General features: G+C 37.6%; 1 protein-coding gene and 1 non-coding gene across 3 annotated transcripts in view; one reads left to right on the forward strand and one right to left on the reverse strand.

Annotated features, from left to right (window-relative positions):
• The window catches only part of DNAH12 (dynein axonemal heavy chain 12), a 246,885-nt gene that overhangs the window by 28,887 nt on the left and 197,844 nt on the right, over positions 1 to 20,154 (forward strand). Inside the window, exons 5-12 of one of the 2 annotated variants that reach the window (XM_030810169.1) lie at positions 5,822 to 6,011; positions 7,581 to 7,653; positions 8,252 to 8,410; positions 8,966 to 9,161; positions 12,571 to 12,759; positions 14,293 to 14,449; positions 15,090 to 15,181; positions 18,000 to 18,535. In XM_030810169.1, the coding sequence (XP_030666029.1) occupies positions 5,822 to 6,011; positions 7,581 to 7,653; positions 8,252 to 8,410; positions 8,966 to 9,161; positions 12,571 to 12,759; positions 14,293 to 14,449; positions 15,090 to 15,181; positions 18,000 to 18,038 (1,095 nt within the window). In that variant the 3' untranslated portion in view covers positions 18,039 to 18,535. Of the gene's footprint in view, positions 1 to 5,821; positions 6,012 to 7,580; positions 7,654 to 8,251; positions 8,411 to 8,965; positions 9,162 to 12,570; positions 12,760 to 14,292; positions 14,450 to 15,089; positions 15,182 to 17,999; positions 18,536 to 20,154 lie in introns of those variants that run through there. The other variant, XM_030810168.1, reaches the window with a different exon arrangement.
• Positions 4,262 to 4,367, reverse strand: LOC115834869. Its single transcript, XR_004029870.1, has one exon. It is a non-coding gene; the product is annotated as a U6 spliceosomal RNA (small nuclear RNA).

A 20,154-nucleotide genomic window follows, 5' to 3' on the forward strand; every position in this document is an offset into this window, starting at 1 on the left:
AAAAAGTCACTTTGACAATTATATGAAAAAGCCCACTTAGATTCTTTAGAAGATGGATTGTGGCTACGGCAAAAGTATAAAGGAAGAACCAGGTAGTTGTACAAGATAACAATCTAGGTGAGAGAGAATAGTTTAGACTAGAGTGATAGCAATAGAGCTAGAGAGAAATTGTTAGACTCAGGATATATTTTGGATGTAAATGCGACAGGACTTGCAGATAGGGTGCATGTGGGCAGTGAGAAAAAGAGGAACCAAGGATGATTCTTAGGCTTTGGTCTGATTTTGCAGAGTAATTGGAGACACCTATTATTAAGATTATCTAGAGAGGAGGGAAGACCTGGAGTAGGGAGAGGACCAAGTTCATTGCTAGACAGAGGTCAGCCCATTGATATAGTGAGGGATTGGGGACTATCACACAAGACTTTTAAGATTAAGTAGTACATGGGCTGGGCATGGTGGCTCATGCCTGTAATTCCAGCACTTTGGGAGGCCGAATCGGATGGATCACGAGGTCAGGAGCTCGAGACCAGCCTGACCAACATGGTGAAACCCCGTTTCTACTAAAAAGAAAAAAATTAGCCGGGCATGGTGGCCCATGCCTGTAATCCTAGCTACTCAGGAGGCTGAGGCAGGAACATCACTTGAACCCAGGAGGTGGAGGTTGCAGTGAGCCGAGATAGTGTCATTGCACTCCAGCCTGGGCGACAGAGGGAGACTCCATCTGAAAAAAAAAAAAAAAGACTAAGCAGTACATTAATGGAGTGGACATAGAAAATGTCTTTCTGTAAGAATTTTGGAGTGAGCAACTGATTGAAAAAAAATAAAAGTAAGAGACAAAAGAAAAAATGTCCATCTAGGCTACACGTTTAAAAAATCTTTTTATCTCAAAATAATTTTAGACATATGGAAAAGTTGCAAAAAAGAGTACAAAGAATTCCCCTGTATGCTTTGTCTGTTCCCATAATGTTAACATCTTTGCCTGTAACAATGATTACTATGGTTGTTGCCAAATAGTAATTTTTCTATCATTTCTTTTACATTTTTTGTCAGAATTCTGTAAGAAAGAACTTTTAATATTTTCTTCACTTATTCATTCATTTAGATCAGTGTGGACTATAGATTTTTATTTTAACCATTAAGTTGTAATGTATTATTATTAATAATAATTATTTTTTAGAGATGGGGTTTTGCTCTGTCGCCCAGGCTGGAGAGCAGTGTTGTGATCATGGCTCACTGCAGCCTTGAACTCCTGGGCTCAAGCCATCCTCCCACCCCAGCCTCCTGAGTAGCTGGGATTACAGGCATGAGCCACAAGGCCTGGCTTTATTAGTAATTTTGAAGTTCAGTTGTTCCACATTTGGCCAGTGGGAGCCCTTAAAGTTGACTCTTTCGTCTTTTTTTACATATCCCATCATTCTTTGAGCACGTCCTCACTTTCTGGCACAATAAGATGTTCCAGGATCATGCTATATATACTTTTTCTATTCTAGCCCTGTAATCAGTCATTTCTCCAGGGATTTTTGGCTCCTTTTAGTGGAGAATGGTATTTAAAAACCATGATATGTGTGTTAAATATGCTCCTTGATACTGAGTGTCATTGCTTCCTGGCTTCTTCAGCAGAAGATCTAGAAAGTAATTATTTCTCTCTCTCTCTCTGTCTCAAAACCCATGGATTCATACTGATACCTCCTATTCCAGCAACACCCCAGGGTTTATTCTAGCCTGTCCCCCTTTCTCTATGCATAGTTCCCTTCTCTGATAGTGAGGAATCTGGCTTTCATCCATTAGCCACAAGGTTTACTTATTTTGTTAAATCCTAGAGTATACATAAATAATTTCAAAATTGCTAACTCATACTACTGTGAAAAACAAACCTCACAATAGTTTAATATTCACTATAGTCTTTTGTACTTAGCATAAGGATATATGGTTAAAATATTGTGTTCAGCATTGGTTAGTTCTACACTCCTTTTCAGTAGTAGGTAATTATTAATACATTTTCAGCTAGGTAATTATTAATAACTTGAAATTCAGGTAGGTTCATTGGTTTGCTTGTTTTCATTTGGAGTTTCTTTTCTCCCTCATTCATGTTGATATTTTTTACTTATACTTTGAGCAGGTAAAACAACAGTAAGGTTTAAAATCAGAACTATACCAAAAGTACACCTCAGAGAAGCATCTCCCATCCCTTCTACCCTGTTCCCATGCCCCCATACTTTCTAGCTGTTCCAAGCTACTCTTTCATATAACCAATCTCATTAATTTTTGATTTATCCTTCCTGTGTTTAATTTGTTTTACAAATGAACAGGTATGTTTTCTTATTTCCTTTTATCTTATACAAAATGCGTCATACTGTAGATACTCTTGCATTTTGCTTTTTTTTGTTTGTTTATTTATTTTTCTTTTTTTTTTTTTTTTTTTGAGACAGGGTCTTACTCTGTCACCCAGGCTGGAGTGCAGTGGCACAATCTCGGCTCACTGCAACCTCTGCCTCCCGGGTTCAAGCGATTCTCCTGCCTCAGTCTCCCGAGTAGCTGGGATTACAGGTGTCCGCCACCATGCCCAACTAATTTTTGTATTTTTAGTAGAGACGGGGTTTCACCATGTTGGCCAGGCTGGTTTCAAACTCCTGATCTCAGGTGATCCGCCCGCCTCAGCCTCCCAAAGTGCTGGGATTACAGGCGTGAGCCACTACGCCCGGCCGCATTTTGTTTTTAACTTAATAATGTATCCTAGAAATCGCTCCATATCAATTTTTAGAGATCTTTCTCATTTTTCACTATTGCTGCACAAAACACGAATGTATGCATCAGCCACTCTTAAATGTTTCCAGTATTTTGCTGCAATGAATACTTTGTATATGTATGCTTTCATACTGCTGGAGGTATTGTTTTAATTTCTCTAAGTGGGACTTCAATATGTAGTCTTATTAGATATTGCAAAATTTCTCTCCAAAATGTGCTAGCAATTTATGAGAGTGTTTGCTTCCCCATAGTTCACAAAAGAATGTGGGAGTCATATTTAAAAAAATTTTTTGTCAATCTGATATGTGACAGATGGCATCTCAGGGTAGTTTAAATTTGCTTTCTGTAATTATGAGTAAGATTATACATTTAAAATATGGTTTAAGTGCCATTTTAATTATATTTTTATTGTGAAATGTTAGTTTATATCTTCTGCCCATTTTTCTGTTGTAGTTTTGATGTTATTTCCCCCTAAATGTTTACAAATTTTGATAAAATACACATAACATAAAACCATCTTAACCATTTTTAAGGGTACAGTTTAGTAGTATTTTCTTTTTTTATTATAATTTTTTAAATTTTACTTTACGTTCCGGGATTCATGTGCAGAACATGCAGGTTTGTTACATAGATATACGTGTGCCATGGTGGTTTGCTTCACCTATTGACCCATTCTCTAGGTTCCCTCTCCTTGCCCTCCATCCCCCAATGGGCTTTGGTTTGTGTTGTTCCCCTCCCTGTGTCCACGTGTTCTCATTGTTCACCTCCCACTTATGAGTGAGAACATGCGGTGTTTGGTTTTCCATTCCTGCGTTAGTTTGCTGAGGATGATGGCTTCCAGCTTCATCCATGTTCCTGTAAAGGACATGATCTCATTCCTTTTTATGCCTATGTAGTATTCTATGGTGTATATGTACCACAATTTTTTTTTTTTTTTGAGATAAAGTCTCGCTCTGTTGCCAGGCTGGAGTGCAGTGGCACGATCTCAGCTCACTGCAATCTCCGCTTCCTGGGTTCAAGCAATCTCTGCCTCAGCCTCCCAAGTAGCTGGAATTACAGGTGCCCACCACCACGCCTGGCTAATTTTTTTGTATTTTTAGTAGAGACGGGGTTTCACCATCTTGGCCAGGCTGGTCTTGAACTCCTGACTTCATGATCCACCCACCTCGGCCTCCCAAAGTGTTGGGATTACAGGTGTGAGCCACCATACCTGGCCATGTACCACATTTTCTTTATCCATTCTGTCATTGATGGGCATTTGGGTTGGTTTCATGACTTTGCTATTGTTAAGTAGTGCTGCAATAAACATGTGTGCACATGTCTTTATAGTAGAATGATTTATATTTCTTTGGGTGTATTCCCAGTAATGGGATTGCTGGGTCAAAAGGTATTTCTGGTTCTAGATACTTGGAGAATTGCCATACTGTCTTCCACAATGGTTGAACTAATTTACATTCCCACCAACAGCGTAAAAGCGTTCCTATTTCTCCACAGCCTCGCCAGCATCTATTGTTTCAAAAATATGGAATACTTTACGAATTTGTGTGCATCCTTGCACAGGGGCCATGCTGATCTTCTCTGTATCATTCCAATTTTAGTATATGAGCTGCCAAAGCAAGCACCGTTTAGTAGTATTTTCACATTCTTGTGCAGCAAATCTCCAGAACATTTTCATCTTCAAAACTGAAACTCTATACTTATTAAATAACAACTCCTCACTTCCTCTTCCCTGTAGCCCCTGGCAACTACTATTTTGTTTTCTGTTTCTATAAATTTAACTGCTCTATTTACTTTATATAAGTGGAATAATGCAATACTTGTTTTCTTGTGATTGGCTTATTTCACTTAGCATAATGTCCTTAAGATTCACCCATCCCCTAAACTTTAAAGCATTCTTTACACTTTGTCTGAGATGTATGTTGCAAATATTTTCTGCCAGATTGTCAATTGCCTTTTGACATTTTAAATTGTTTTTGTTATGTAAACATTTATGTTTTTATGTAGTAAAAATTAATCTATCACTTGTTTCCTTTTTTGTATCTAGTATTTGAATCATAGCTAGGAAGGTTTTTCCTATACTAGTTATAAAAGACTTCATCTATGTTTTTCTTCCTGATTCTTGTATAGTTTCACTGTTTAAGTTAAATTCTGGAGTTTATTCTTATGTATGGTGGAAGGTATGAATTATTTTATCTTTTTCCAAATGGCTAACCAGTTGTTCCAGAAATAGTTATTAAAACCTTTATATTTTTCCCAGTGATTTGAGATGCCATGTTTATCATATGCTAAATTTTCTGATATACTGGTGTATTTTTGGACTTTCTGTTGTTTTCTACTTGTCTGTCTATTCATACACCTGTGCTACACCAGGCTTTCTGGTATGTTCTAATGTCTCCTAGGGCTAGCCCTCCATTGCAGATTTTCTTTTTCAGGGTTTTCTTGGCTATTCTTGCATGTTTATTTTTCCACATGAACTTTAGGATCAACTTATCTAATTCTATAAAAATGTATGTAGATATTTTTATTGGTATTGTGTTAAATCAATTTTGGGAAAACTGAAATTTTCATGACGTTAAAATGTCTTTACTAAGATCAAGTGTCTTTTCATTCATTCCTGTCTATTTTTAGTCAGACTATTCATTCTTGTGGGAGAATTTATGAAATTGTATTATACTACTATTGTACTGGAATATAATCTCAAAAGAGCATGGGCTTTGTCTGTTTTGTTCAGCTACTATATACTCAGCATTTAGAACAACTTCTGAATATTTGTTGAACTGGAGGATATATTATAATAATAAGGAATAATAAGTTAGGTAAAGAATCTGTTTTGCCTTGAGAAAATGAAGACTATACTAAGAATATTAATTTGGCAAGAATTCATCATAAATAAAGAAAAAGATAAAATGGTTTCTTTGTAGAATATACTTTTGGATTAAATGGTTTTTATTCTGAAAATTTTATTTTTCAGAATATTTTTAATCTGAAAAAATGTTGTCTTAGGAAGAGAGAGTTCAGGAGTTACACTGAAATGATACAACCCTGCAGAACATTTAATTTTTTCTTATGTTCTCAGTTCAACTATATTTATATGAAGCAATGTGTAGAAAGTAGTCCTATAGTACCTATTCAGCAGGAATGGCTGGATCACATGTTAAGGCTGATACCTGAGTCTTTAAAGGAAGGGAAAGAAAGAGAAGAACTTCTTGAAAGTCTCGTAAATGAGGTGTCAAGTGACTTTGAAAACAGCATGAAGAGATATTTGGGTAAGTAGCATCTAACACACACCAGGCTTCTTTCACCTTGGCCTCCCTGCAACCCCACTGAATCAAAAATAGAAATAAGCAAAATGAATAATGAACACTATATATTTAAACTATATCCGTTTTTTTTCTTCTTTTCTTTTTATTTTTTTACTTCGAGACATGATCTCTGTCGCCCAGGCTGGAGTGCAGTGGTGCTATTTCGGCTCACTGCAGCCTCCGCCTGCTGAGTTGAAGCGATTCCCCTACGTCAGCCTCCCGAGTACCTGGAACTTCAGGCACACACCACTATGCCCAGCAATTTTTTTTATTTTTTGGTAGAGATGTAGTTTCACCATGTTGACCAAGCTGGTCTAGAACTCCTGGGCTCAAGCCATCCGCCCACCTCAGCCTCCCAAAGTGCTGGGATTACAGGCTGAGCTACTCAGCCCGGCCTAAACTATATGTATTTCATAGATACGATTTTTATTTAAAGTTTTTATTTTGAGCCTATACTTAAGTCAAAATCCTTACAATTTAAGGGTACTTTTTGTATTTTTTTATTAGCTAACATCTCTTTGAATTTTTACTTTGTCTTTATGATTTTAGCTATACTATTTATAGGTTTGCTAGAAAATACTAATGTGTTTTGGGAGATTTATTAGGGGTTTAATCTTTGCTATTTTTTAGAATAAACTTTTTTCCTTTTTAAAAATTGACAAATAAAAATTGTATATAATTATCACGTACAATATGTTGTGAAATATGTGTGGAATAGCTAAATTGAGCTAATTAACTGATGCATTTTTTTCACATATTTATCATTTTTTGTGTGTGGTGGGAACATAAAATCTACTCTTGACAATTTCCAAGGATACAATAAATTGTTACTAACTAGTCACTATGTTGTATAATTGTTTTGTGTGTGTTTTTTTTTTTGTGATGGAGTCTCACTCTGTCGCCCAGGCTAGAGTGCAGTGGTGCAATCTCAGCTCACTGCAACCTCCACCTCCCAGGTTCAAGCAATTCTCCTGCCTCAGCCTCCTGAGTAGCTGGCACTACAGGCACCCGCCACCATGCCTGGCTAATTTTTGTATTTTTAGTAGAGACGGGGTTTCACCATGTTGGCCAGCCTGGTCTCGAACTCCTGACCTCAGGTGATCTGCCCTCCTCGGCCTCCCAAAGTGCTGGGATTACAGGCATGAGCCACCGCACTCGGCCTCCATGTTGTATAATCTCTTGAACTTGTTCCCTCCTATCTAACTGAAATTTTGTAGCCTGTGACCAACATCCTCCCAGCCCCTGGTAGCTACCATGAAATGCATTTTTTTAAGTGGCCATGCTAGTGACTTTTGAGTAGATGGAATGTGAAAAACTGAGATCTTATTAAAGCTTTTCTTTGTCTGAACTCTCCTCTAAAGTAAGGCCAAAATAGTACCAAGAACTTGATTTTGCTTCAAATAAAGGAGTTTTTTCTTACATTCCTTTTAATGCGCAGTAAACTATACCATCCAAAATCAAAAGTTAGAAACTTTGATATTAATAGATTGTGCAGAGATTTTCAAGAAGCATTAATATATCCATGTATTTTAGTGCAGAGCGTTCTTGTGAAACCACCAGTTAAATGGCTTGAAGATGAAGGAAGTCCTTTACCTGAATCTCCTGTGTGAGTAAATTATTTGAAAAACAGTACTTCATCCAATTTTTGATATAGATAAAAAATAAACTGATCTTACATTCAAGTATACAATTGTGATGCTCAAAGGTATTTTGAACACATCTAAAAAAAAGTACTCTTGTTTTCCCCCCAGTGGTGTTCTCTCTACTATGCTTGTTTAGTTCTGCATACGTAACTGGGGAGATCTTTATGAATGCATAGCTTAACTTAGCCTTGAGTAAGCTTTGGTGTATGCCAGACAGATTTCTCCAGCACTTTTCTTTAGTCCTAAAGACTGTGTTCTTTCATTTTTACCGGGATAACTGAGCCAAAGCACAGTGGAAGTTAGCAGAGCTCTCAGATCTGGCCCATCACTCTGCCTTACTCACAAATTATTTCTGTTCTCTCTGAAGATAATGCAGTTTTGAGTTCTTGATGTGTTTTTATTAAATGCGTATATCTTAAGGTTCCCATTGCTGACCACAGTTCCCTCTTCTCAAGCCCCAGTTTTCTCACTTTAATACTAATTTCATGTTATAAGCATTATTTCCTAAAGTTTAGGGTGTATTATTTTAATCATGTTTGATATGGTGTTTTGCTTTTCCAGAGGCCTAGATTATTCTAATCCTTGGCATTCTAGCTATGTGCAGGCAAGAAATCAAATATTCTCTAACTTGCACATTATTCATCCAACTATGAAAATGTTACTGGACCTTGGTTATACAACATTTGCTGATACAGTTTTGTTGGACTTCACAGGAATTAGGTAAAATCCTGTATTTATTAATTAAATTAAAAATTTGAATGTTTCCTTGCTTGAGTCTATATTTTTGACTATATAATTTTTAAAACGGATTCCTAAATCTTCAATACTTTTCTCTAGATTTTAGAGTTTAAAAAAATGTATCTTCTTTGTTTCAACAATTGTGTGGTTTTTTGTTTTGTTTTGTTTTGTTTTGTTTGTTTGTTTTCCGTGATGGAGTCTTGCTCTGTCATCCAGGCTGGAGTGCAATGGTGCGATCTTGGCTCACTGCAACCTCTGTCTCCCTGGTTCAAGCAATTCTCCTGCCTCAGCCTTCCGAGTAGCTGGGATTACAGGCGCACACCACCATGCCCAGCTAATTTTTGTATTTTTAGTAGAGATGGGGTTTTACCATGTTGGCCAGGTTGGTCTCGAACTCCTGACCTCATGGTCTGCCTGCCTGAGCCTCCCAAAGTGCTGAGATTACAGGTGTGAACCATCAAGCCTGGCCCAACAATTGTGTTTTAAGACCAATATGTATCATTTGCTTCAAATCACATTTCTTTTTCTCATAAATAGAGCTAAAGGTCCAATTGACTGTGAATCACTGAAAACTGATCTATCAATACAAACTAGAAAAGCAGAAGAGAAGATAATGAATACATGGTATCCAAAGGTTATAAATCTCTTTACCAAGAAGGAGGCACTAGAAGGTGTTAAACCTGAAAAATTGGATGCATTTTATAGCTGTGTTTCCACACTTATGTCAAATCAGGTAAATATACTTTATATATATTAAATGATAATGTTATTAAAATTAGTTCAATATTTTAAATAGAATTCTATGTAAACATAGTGCTAAGTAATTATTTTGAAATAAATTAAAATATTTCTACTGTAATTTTATTTAAATAATTTTAGCAGAAAAATACTGAGTTTCTGAAACTATCTGAAATGAAAGGAAATCTAGAAGTATATATTAGTATTATGAGTAATTACTTGGCTCATGCCTAAAGGATATATAAGTTAATTATAGCTTTATTTGGAGTATGTTAACAAAAGAACTATTCTAGTAACATATTTTTGAATTTATTAGATTCCAAGTTGACTGATTCTCATTTTGTTCTCAGTAAAATCTTGGTTTAAAATGTTATTGATCATTGTATAAGAGGTATCTGGTGGAAAAAATTTTTAAAGTTATTGATCATCTTTAAATGACAAAGGGAATTTTTAACTTTATGAAATTATATTTATGGCCTCCTCAAATTTTTACTGTTGAAGATATACAATTCTAGAAAAATAGTTTTGAAGAAAAACTTTCCCTTTTGATAAAGACCTCCAACAATTCCATGAATTTTGTCTAGCATATTTAAAAGGATAATGTACATATTTAATATCTAGTAACTAATATACATGGTTTCCTTTCTACCTTTACCCTCTTATGAGGACTGTGATTATTTAATAAAAGTTAAAAGATGAGGAATGTCTTGAAGATCATTTAGAACCATGTTTGTCTGCTGGGCTAAATTCCCAACAGTTGGTTCTCTATAAGAAACCATTATTCGTACTTTAGAAGCTCCTTGTGCATGTTTCTAAGTTCCAGTGGCTTTACCTTCACCCAGTAGTGTGCTAGAAATATGGCTCTCCAGAAAAGAAAATCACCCTGATGCTGGGCACGGTGGCTCACACCTGTAATACCAGCACTTTGGGAGGCCCAGGCAGGTGGATAACTTGAGCTCAGGAGTTCAAGACCAGCCTGGCCAACATGGCAAAACCTCCTCTCTACTAAAAATACAAAAATTAGCCAGACATGGTGGCATATGCTTGTAATTTCAGCCACTCAGGAGGCTGAGGCACAAGAATAGTTTGAGACTGTGAGGCAGAGGTTGTGGTGAGCCCAGATTGTGCCACGGCATTCCAGCCTGGGCAACAGAGTGAGACTCTGTCTCAACATAATAAATAAATAAACAAACAAACAAAAGAAAAAGATAATTACCCTGATTTGTAGTGTTTGTCAACTTCTGTGGTGTAAATATTCCCACAGTGGTAAATTTCGAGCTTCTAAGAGTTTAGCAACTGGCTCACAAAATTCTTGAATATTTAACAATTGGCTCTTGAGAGAACAGGAGCTAGCTCTAGCATTCCACTGTACCTCACTCCATGTGCATGTCCCCCCATTACACACTTACCTCTGGCTGTCAGGCCTCCCCTCCCTTCAGTCTTTACCATGTTGTTTGATCTTCTGGAACATTTTCTGTACCAGGGACAGAATTACTAAAGAATGTGAAAAGTTCTGAATCACCATTTTAAGATTGTTGATATTCTATTAAAAAATTAAGGTTTGGCTGGGTGTGGTGGCTCACGCCTGTAATCTCAGCACCTTGGGAGGCTGAAGTGGGAGGATCACTTGAGCCCAGGAGTTCAAGACCAGCTTGGGAAACAAAGTGAGACACTGTCTGTAGAAAAAAAATAAAAAATTAGCCAGGCATGGTGGCTCATGCCTATTGTCCCAGCTACTCAGGAGGCTGAGGTGGGAGGATTGCTTGAGCCCAGGATCCCAGAAGCTCGAGCCTGCTGTGAACTATGATTGTGCCACTGCACTCCAGCCTGGGCAACAGAGCAAGACCCAGTCTTAAAAAACAAAAACAGGCTCGGTGCAGTGGCTCACACCTGTAATCCCAGCACTTTGGGAGGCCAAGGTGGGTGGATTACCTGAGGTCAGGAGTCCGAGACCAGCCTGGCCAACATGGTGAAACCTCGTCTCTACTAGAACTACAAAAATTAGGCAGGCATGGTGGCAGGCACCTGTAATCCCAGCTACTCAGGAGGCTGAGGCAGGAGAATTGCTTGAGCCCGGGAGACAGAGGTTGCAGTGAGCCGAGATCGTGCCATTGCACTCCAGCCTGGCTGACAGAGTGAGAGTCTGTCTCAAAACAAAAACAAAAACCAAAAAACCAAAACCAAAAACAAAATTAGGGTTTGCATATAATGTTCTATTTATTGTTTTAGGTTACGTTTGTTAATGTGTGTTTTCACTTATTTGTGGGAGCTAAAAATTAAAACAATTGAACTAATGGAGATAAAGAGTAGAAGGATGGTTACCAGAGGCTGGGAAAGGTAGTGGGAGAAGTGGGCGGGGGGTGGGGGGGTGGGGTGGTAAGTGGAGATGTTTAGTGGGTACAGAAAAAGTTAGAAAGAATGAATAAGTTGAGTGTGGTGGCTCACACCTGTAATCCCAGCACTGTGGGAGGCCGAAGCAGGTGGGTCACTTGAGCTCAGGAGTCTGAGACCAGCCATGAGCAACGTGGCAAAACCCTGTCTCTACAAAAAATACAAAAATTAGCCAGGCGTGGTAGCATGTGCATGTACTTCCAGCTACTCAGGAGGCTGAGGTGGGAGGATGGCCTGAGCCCAGCAGGCAGAGGTTGCAGTGAGTCAAGGTCTTGCCACTGCACTCCAACCTGGGCAACGCTGTCTCAAAAACAAAAAGCAAACAAAACAAACAAAAAGAAAAAAGAAAAAAAAAAGAAATAAAAAAAGAAAAAAAAAGAATGAATGAATAAGACCTAGTATTTGCTAGCACAACTGGGTAACTACAGCAAAACATGATTTAATCATGCCTTTAAAAATAACTAAAAGTGTATAATTAGATTGTTAGTAACACAAAGGATAAATACTTGAAGTGATGGAAATCCCATTTACCCTGATCTGATTATTACACATTACATTCCTGTATCAGAATATCTCATGTAACCCTTATATACACCTGCTACGTACCCACAAATATTAAAAATTAATAAGTACATATCATGCTGATTAGCTGGGTGTGGTGGCACGTGCCGTAGTCCCAGCTACTCAGGAGGCTGAGGCAGGAGGATTGCCTGAGCCCAGGAGTTCAAGGTTACAGTGAGCTATGATGGCACCATTGCACTGCAGTCTGGGCAACAGAGTGAGACACTGTTTTAAAAAAATATGTGTATATATATATGTGTGTGTGTGTGTGTATGTATGTATATGCATATATATAGTATGCTGAATGAAGATGATTTTCAATTAAATGGATTGATAGGATGTTTTAATTATAGACAATTATAATCAGATATAGACAATTATAATCAGTTTACTGATTTTAGTTAAAGCTTGAATTTGTACTCTCTAAAGTAACAGTGATTTATATCATACAGCTAAAGGATCTATTAAGGAGAACTGTAGAAGGATTTGTAAAACTCTTTGACCCAAAAGATCAACAAAGGCTGCCAATATTTAAGATAGAATTGACATTTGATGATGACAAAATGGAATTTTATCCTACCTTTCAAGATTTGGAAGATAATGTTTTGAGTTTGGTAGAACGAATAGCCGGAGCTCTGCAGGTATTACATCTTTACCCATCGGGGAAGAATTTTAAATTATCTGAGTCAAATCTCTATGAAGTGTATATGTACATACAATGTTATGACTCTTTGTGTTATTTTCCTCCCCCAATTATTTTAAATTAGAAATTGCTTTCTCTTTGAAAAAGTCTCTTGAAGGATGGAGATGACATTTTCCTTCTTAGAACTTTTCTTGTAGCTATGAATTGATTTTTTTATTTGCATGTCTCATCTCCTCTACTGAGTTGTGAGCTTCTTAAGAACAAGATCTAATTAATATTTGTTCTTTCTAGAGCTTTCTGGCATAATTACTTTGTCAATAAATATTTGTTGGCCGGGCGCAGTGGCTCACGCCTGTAATCCCAGCACTTTAGGAGGCCGAGGCAGGCGGAACATGAGGTCAGGAGATCAAGACCATTCTGGCCAACATGGTGAAACCTCATCTCTACTAAAAATACAAAAATTAGCTGGGCATGGGGGCACGTGCCTGTAATCCCAGCTACTCAGGAGGCTGAGGCAGGAAAACCCCTTGAACCAGGGAGTCGGAGGTTGCAGTGAGACAAGATCACCCCACTGCACTCCAGCCTGGTGACAGAGTGAGACTCTGTCTCAAAAAAAAAAAAAAAAACCAATAATAAATAAATAAATATTTGTCAAATACTTATTTGTCAATAAATAATTAGTCAATAAATATTTGTTGAATGACAGAAAACTAACCCAACTTAAGGTTTTCTTTGTTTTGTTTTGTTTGAGACAGGGTCTCACTGTGTTACCTAGGCTGCAGTGCAGTGGCTATTCACAGACATGATCATAGCACACTGCTGCCTCGAACTCCTGGGCTCAAGTGATCTTCTTGCCTCAGCTTCCCAAGTAGCTGGGACAATAGGCAGGTGCTGCTGCACCTGGCCCAACTTGTTTTATGTTAGACTACAAACTATACAATTTTAAACTATTATTTTATGTCAAGTTATTTTTTCTTGGGCCATTGAAATCTGAAAAGTATGTTTAAAAATATAGTATAAGATCTACATATAGGCCGGGCGCAGTGGCTCACGCCTGTAATCCTAACACTTTGGGACGACGAGGCAGGCGGATTGCCTGAGCTCAGGAGTTCGAGACCAGCCTTACCAACATGGTGAAACCCCATCTCTACTAAAATACAAAAAATAGGCCAGGCATGGTGGCTCACGCCTGTAATCCCAGCACTTTGGGAGGCTGAGACGGGTGGATCACGAGGTCAGGAGTTCTTGACCAGCCTGACCAACATGGTGAAATCCCATCTCTAAAAATACAAAAATTAGCTGGGCGTGGTGGCGTGTGCCTATAATCCCAGCTACTCAGGAGGCTGAGGCAGGAGAATCGCTTGAACCCAGGAGGCGCAGGTTGCAGTGAGCCGAGATCGCGCCAATGCTCTCCAACCTGGGTGACAGAGCAAGACTCTGTCTCCAAAAAAAAAAAAAAAGATCTACATATAGATTAATTATACGGTTAGATATTTATTGTATACATTGTTATTATTTTTATTTGTGTTAGAATGTCCAAACAATCACCTCTTGGCTATCAGGAAATTCAACACCAGTAAATCTTGACACAGAACTTCCTGAACACGTGTTACACTGGGCTGTTGATACACTGAAGGCAGCAGTACATCGGAACTTAGAAGGTGCAAGAAAGCATTATGAGACATATGGTGTGTATGACATACATAATATTATACCATTTGCCATCATTTTATTTGTGCTAGAATTTGGTCAGGTGTTTGTCTGGGGCTGCCACGAAAGAACAGGGAGACCCAGAAGTGAGCACAGGTGTAGCTTTTGGCAGAGTCAAGAATCAAACCCAATACATTTTGTTGTCCAGTCCAAAGGGTGCATATGAACTGGAGCAGGGTGATAAAGTCAAAGGCAGAGAGAAGAAATGTTGGGAATAATTCAAGGGTAAAAGCAAGGTAATTTCTGGGAATAGTTTCAAAGAGCCTGTAGCTCAATTTTATTGGTCTGTAGTCTCCTCAAGTGTGTGTGAGGTCAGGATGTATGGTTATTCTTTGACATTCTAATAACCAACATCTTCTATTAACTGGTGTATATGTACCCCTAAGTTATTCTTAAAAGCCTCAAATACTCTATTGCCTTTGTTTTAAAATGTCTGTGTTTAACTTGGTTTGCTTTTATTCTACCCATTTTCTTAAAATATAGTAAATCATGTATGTTAATACTCTATTAATAATAATATTTAATTGAGTAGGTTCCCCATTCCATGATCATATAAAAAAGTGTTTTATTTTCTAAAAAGGGTATTATTGAGATTTTAATTAGATTATTAATTTTCAGTTGAAAAATATAATTGGCTCCTTGATGGGACTGCAGTTGAGAATATAGAGACTTTTCAGACAGAAGATCATACTTTTGATGAATATACAGAGGTAAGTGGTAATTCTGTTTTTATTAATGCGTTTTGAATTTTTTTGTAACATTAGGATCTTTCCATTCTAAAAAGTAAATGCTTAAATAGAATTTCTTATTTAAAATATCATTTCAGTAAAATTCATTGTGTTACCTTATAATTTCTTTAGTCATTCATTTACTCATTTATTAATTCAATAAAAATTTCCTTATCACATTCAGACACCTAACAAGATTTGGTGATGCAAAAATAAATGATAGGGTGGGAATGGTGGCTCATGCCTGTAATCCCAGCACTTTGAGACACTGAGGCAAGAGGATTGCTTGAGCCCAGGAATTTGAGACCAGCCTGGGCAACATAGTGAGACCGTGTCTCTACCAAAGGTTTTTTTGTTTTTTTTAAATTAGCCAAGTATGGTGGTGCATGCCTGTAGTCCTTCTTACTCAGGAGGCTGAGACAAGAGGATCACTTGAGCCCAGGAGGTTGAGGCTGTAGTGAGCTCTGATTGCACCACTGTACTCCAGCTGGGCAACAGGGCGAGACCCTGTCTTAAAAAAAATACATAAGCACTGTCTTCAGGAGCTTATATTTGGCCTGGAAGCCTGACACGGAAATAACAATTATAAAGTATTGAGATAAGTATTAGAATAGAGATATGGACAAAGTGCTGTTTGCTTTGGGAAATTGGTGAAGATATTATGCAAGGAGTGAAATGTGAGTTAGGCTTTGAAATAGATTTTACAGGCGGAGAAGGGAGGGGTTGTAGCATGAACCAGGGTGTTCAGAGAATATAAATGAATGAAAATAGTTAAAGAATAGGGAACAGGGACACAGTACATGGAAGATTTAGAATATGATGAAGTTCGAAATATAAGTTGGAGCCACATGGGAAAATCCTGGAGTATCTTTGCTCAGGAGTTTGTACTTTGTTCTGAAAGTTTTTCGCCATAGAAGTAATCTATTTGGATCTGAGTTTTAGAAAGATAATTCTGGGCTGGGTGCAGTGGCTCACGCCTGTAATCTCAGTACTTTAGGTGGCCGAGGCGGGTGGATCACCTGAGGTCAGGAGTTCGAGACCAGCCTGGCCAACATGGCAAAACCCCGTCTCTACTAAAAATACAAAAATTAGCCAAGCATGGTGGTCCATGCCTGTAATCCCAGCTACTAGGGGGGCTGAGGAGTAGGATCGCTTGAACCTGGGAGGCGAAAGTTGCAGTGAGCGGAGATCATGCCACTGTACTCCAGCCTGGGCAACAGAGTAAGGCTCCATCTCAAAAAAAAAAAAAAAAAAAAGGAAAAAGGTAATTCTGATAGTAGTGGGGAAAAGGCAATTGAAAGAAAAAAGATTCCTACCTCCTCAAGGGACCTTGTTCTATTGGTTAAAACTGGCCTTATATTTCTTCATTTTCCCCCTTTCTATTGACTGTTTAGATTTTTTAATGTATACTTTATACATTTTAATTTTTCTAACATCTTAAATTTTAAACATATAGAGTTTTGTTTTGTTTTTTGAGACAGGGTCTCACTCTATTGCCCAGGCTGGAGTGCAGTGGCATGATCATGGCTCACTACAGCCTTAACCTCCTGGGTTCAAGCAGTCCTCCACTTCAGCCTCCTGAGTAGCTGAGACTGGAAGCATACACCTCCATGCCTGGCTAATTTTTTTAAGAAATATATGTATATATATATATATATATATATATATATATATATATATATATATATTTTTTTTTTTGTAGAGATGGTGTCTCCTTATGTTTCCCCAGGTGGTTTTGAACTTCTAAGCTCAAGCAGTCCTCCCACCTTGGCCTCTCAAAGTGTTGGGATTGTAGGCATGAGCCACCACACCCAGCCTGTACAGAGAAATTGAAGGAATTTTACAAAGCATACCACCTACATTCTAGGATTTTGCTATATTTATTTGTCATTCCATCCCTTTTAAAAATTCTTTATTAATTTCAAGAGAAATTAACTTTAAAAAATCAACTTGAGATTTAGTTTACATACAATAAAATGTACCCATTTTAATTATACAATTATATGAGTTTTGACGAATGTGTACACTCATGTAACCGTCACCAGAATTAAGATGTAGAACATTTCTCCTACGTCAGAAAGTTTCCTTATACCCCATCCTGGTCAGTTCTCCCTACTCTGACCTCAGGAAACTGCTGACATGCTTTCTGTTATTGTAGATTAGGTTTTTGTTTTCTAAAGTTTCAGATAAATAGAATCATATATACATACTCTTTTGCATCTGATTTCTTTCATTAGCATAAAGTTTTTGAGATTTATCTACGTTTTGTGTCAATAGTTTATTCCTCTTTTGTTTGTTTTTGTTTTTGTGTGTTTGTGTTTTTGTTTTTGTTTTTGTTTTTGAGACGGAGTCTCACTCTGTCACCCAGGCTGGAGTGCAGTGGTGCAATCTCGGCTCACTGCAACCTCCGCCTCCCAGGTTCAAGCCATTCTCCTGCTTCAGCCTCCTGAGTAGCTGGGACTACAGGCGCCCACCACCATGGCTGGCTAATTTTTTGTGTTTTTAGTAGAGACGGGGTTTCACCATGTTAGCCAGGATGGTCTCGACCTCCTGACCTCATGATCTGCCCGCCTTGGCCTCCCAAAGTGCTGGGATTACAGGTGTGAGCCACCGCGCCCAGCCTACCTTATTCCTTTTATTTCTTAGTAGTATTTCACTGTATAGGTATACAGTTTCTTTATTCATTCACGTTTTGATGGATATTTGAGATGTTTCCAGTTTTTGGCTATTATGAATAAAGTTACTGTGGTCTTCTGTTTACAAGTCTTTGTGCGGAATATGCTTTCATTTCTCTTTCTAGGAGTTGGATTGCTGGGTGGTATGGGAAGTGTATGTTTAACTTTTTAAGAAACTGTCAAGCCAGGCATAGTAGCTTGCACCTGTAGTCTCAGCTACTCAGGAGGCTGAGGTGAAAGGATTACTGGAGCCTAGGAGTTCGAATCTGCAGTGAGTTATAATCATGCCACTGCACTCCAACTTGGGTGACAGAGCAAAACTCTCGTCTCAAAAAAACAGAAGAAACTGAAATTTCTTTCAAAGTTGTTACACCATTTACAATCTCACCAGCAGTGTATGAGATTTCCAGTTCTTCCACATCCTTTTCAAACTTTGGGATGATCAGTCTTTTACTTTTTACTATTGTTTTATTTTTTCCCACTGCACTTTCACATCCAGATTATCAGTCTTTTTAATTTCATGTGTATATTGGTATCCCATTATGGTTTTAATTTGCATTTCCCTGATGACTAATGATGTTTAGCATCTTTTAACATGTCACATTCCAAGCTGTGTATCTTTTTATTAATAAAAATAAAGTGTCTTTTGTTTGTACATTTTAAATTGGGTTTTTATGTTTTATTGTTGAGCTATAATGGATGTATTTTATTGGACTATATTGTTATAATCAATATTAGGAGTTTTAAGAATTCTTTATATATTCTGGGTAAAAGTTCTGTATCTGAAATAGTGTTGCAATTATTATCCCATAGTTTATGCCTTGACATTTTATTTTTATAACAATGTCTTTCAAAGAGCAGACATTTTAAATTATAATTAATTCTAGTCTATCAATTTTTTTCTTTTGAGGTTCATACTTTTTGTGTCCTAAGAAATCTTTCCTACTCCATGATCATAAAGATTTGTTCCTACATTTTACTCTGGAAGCTTTTCTTAGAATCCTTAAACAACACATGTGATTGTTTAGAAGTTTTATAGTTGTAGCTTTCACAGTTAGGTCTATGACCCATTGTAAGTTAACTTTTGTATGTGGTGTGGGATATGGGTCATGGTTCAGATGTTTTTCATGTGGACATCCAGCTGCCCCAGCATCATATATCAAAAATACTATCTTGTCCTCATTAAATTATCTTACCATCTTTGTTGAAAATCAATTGACCCTATATCTGTGGGTCTATTTCTGGATTCTCTATTTTCCATTGATTTATGTATCTATTCTTATGCCAGTACCATGCTGCCTTGATTTCTGTAGTTTAATGGTAAATTGTAAAATCAAGTAGTGCAAGTTCTCCCACTTTGTTCTTTTTCCAAAATTATTTTGACTATTCTAGGTGCTTTGCATTTCCATATACATTTTAAAATTAACCTATCAATTCCTAAAGAAGCCAGCTAGGATTTTGGTTAAGATTCTGTTGAATCTCTGAATCAATCTGGAAAGAGCTGCCATCTTGAAATAGAAGCTTTCAATACATGACCATAGTATGTATTTAAATTTATTTGGACCTTCTTTAATTTCACTCAGCAATGTAGTTGTAGATTGCATTGTACAGCTCTTGCGAATATTTTCCTAAATCTGTCCCTTAAAATGTTTCAGGTTTACTTGATTTTCTTATAAATAGTTTTTTGTTTTTTTATTTTGAGACAGAGTTTCACTCTTGTTGCCCAGGCTGTAGTGCAATGGCATGATCTCGGCTCACTGCAACCTCTGCCTCCTGAGTTCAAGCAATTCTCCTGCAGCCTCCCGAGTAGCTGGGATTACAGGAGCGTGCCACCACACCCAACTAATTTTTGTATTTTTAGTAGAGACAGGGTTTCGCCATGTTTGCCAGGGTGGTCTTGAACTCCTGACCTCAGGTGATCCGCCCACCTTGGCCTCCCAAAGTGCTGGGATTACAGGCATGAGCCATTGCGCCCGGCCATAAATAGTATTTTAAATAACAATTTTTATTTACAGTACAGTGCTGAATAGCAGCAGTGAGATAGGGCATCCTTGCTGTGTTTATGGTCTTATGGGAAATATATTCAGATTTTCATCATTAAATACATTAAGAGTAGGGTTTTTGGTAGATGCCCTTTATCATGTGGATGAAATTCCCTTCTATTCCAAATTTGCCAAGAGTTTTTATCATGGGAGGGTGCTGAATTTTGTCAAGTATTTTTTGGCATATATTTAATTGATCATATGGATTTTCTCTTTTTTTCTGTTAATATTTTGAATT

Source organism: Nomascus leucogenys, chromosome 4, assembly GCF_006542625.1.
Source record: "Nomascus leucogenys isolate Asia chromosome 4, Asia_NLE_v1, whole genome shotgun sequence".
Classification (NCBI taxonomy): Eukaryota; Metazoa; Chordata; class Mammalia; order Primates; family Hylobatidae; genus Nomascus; species Nomascus leucogenys.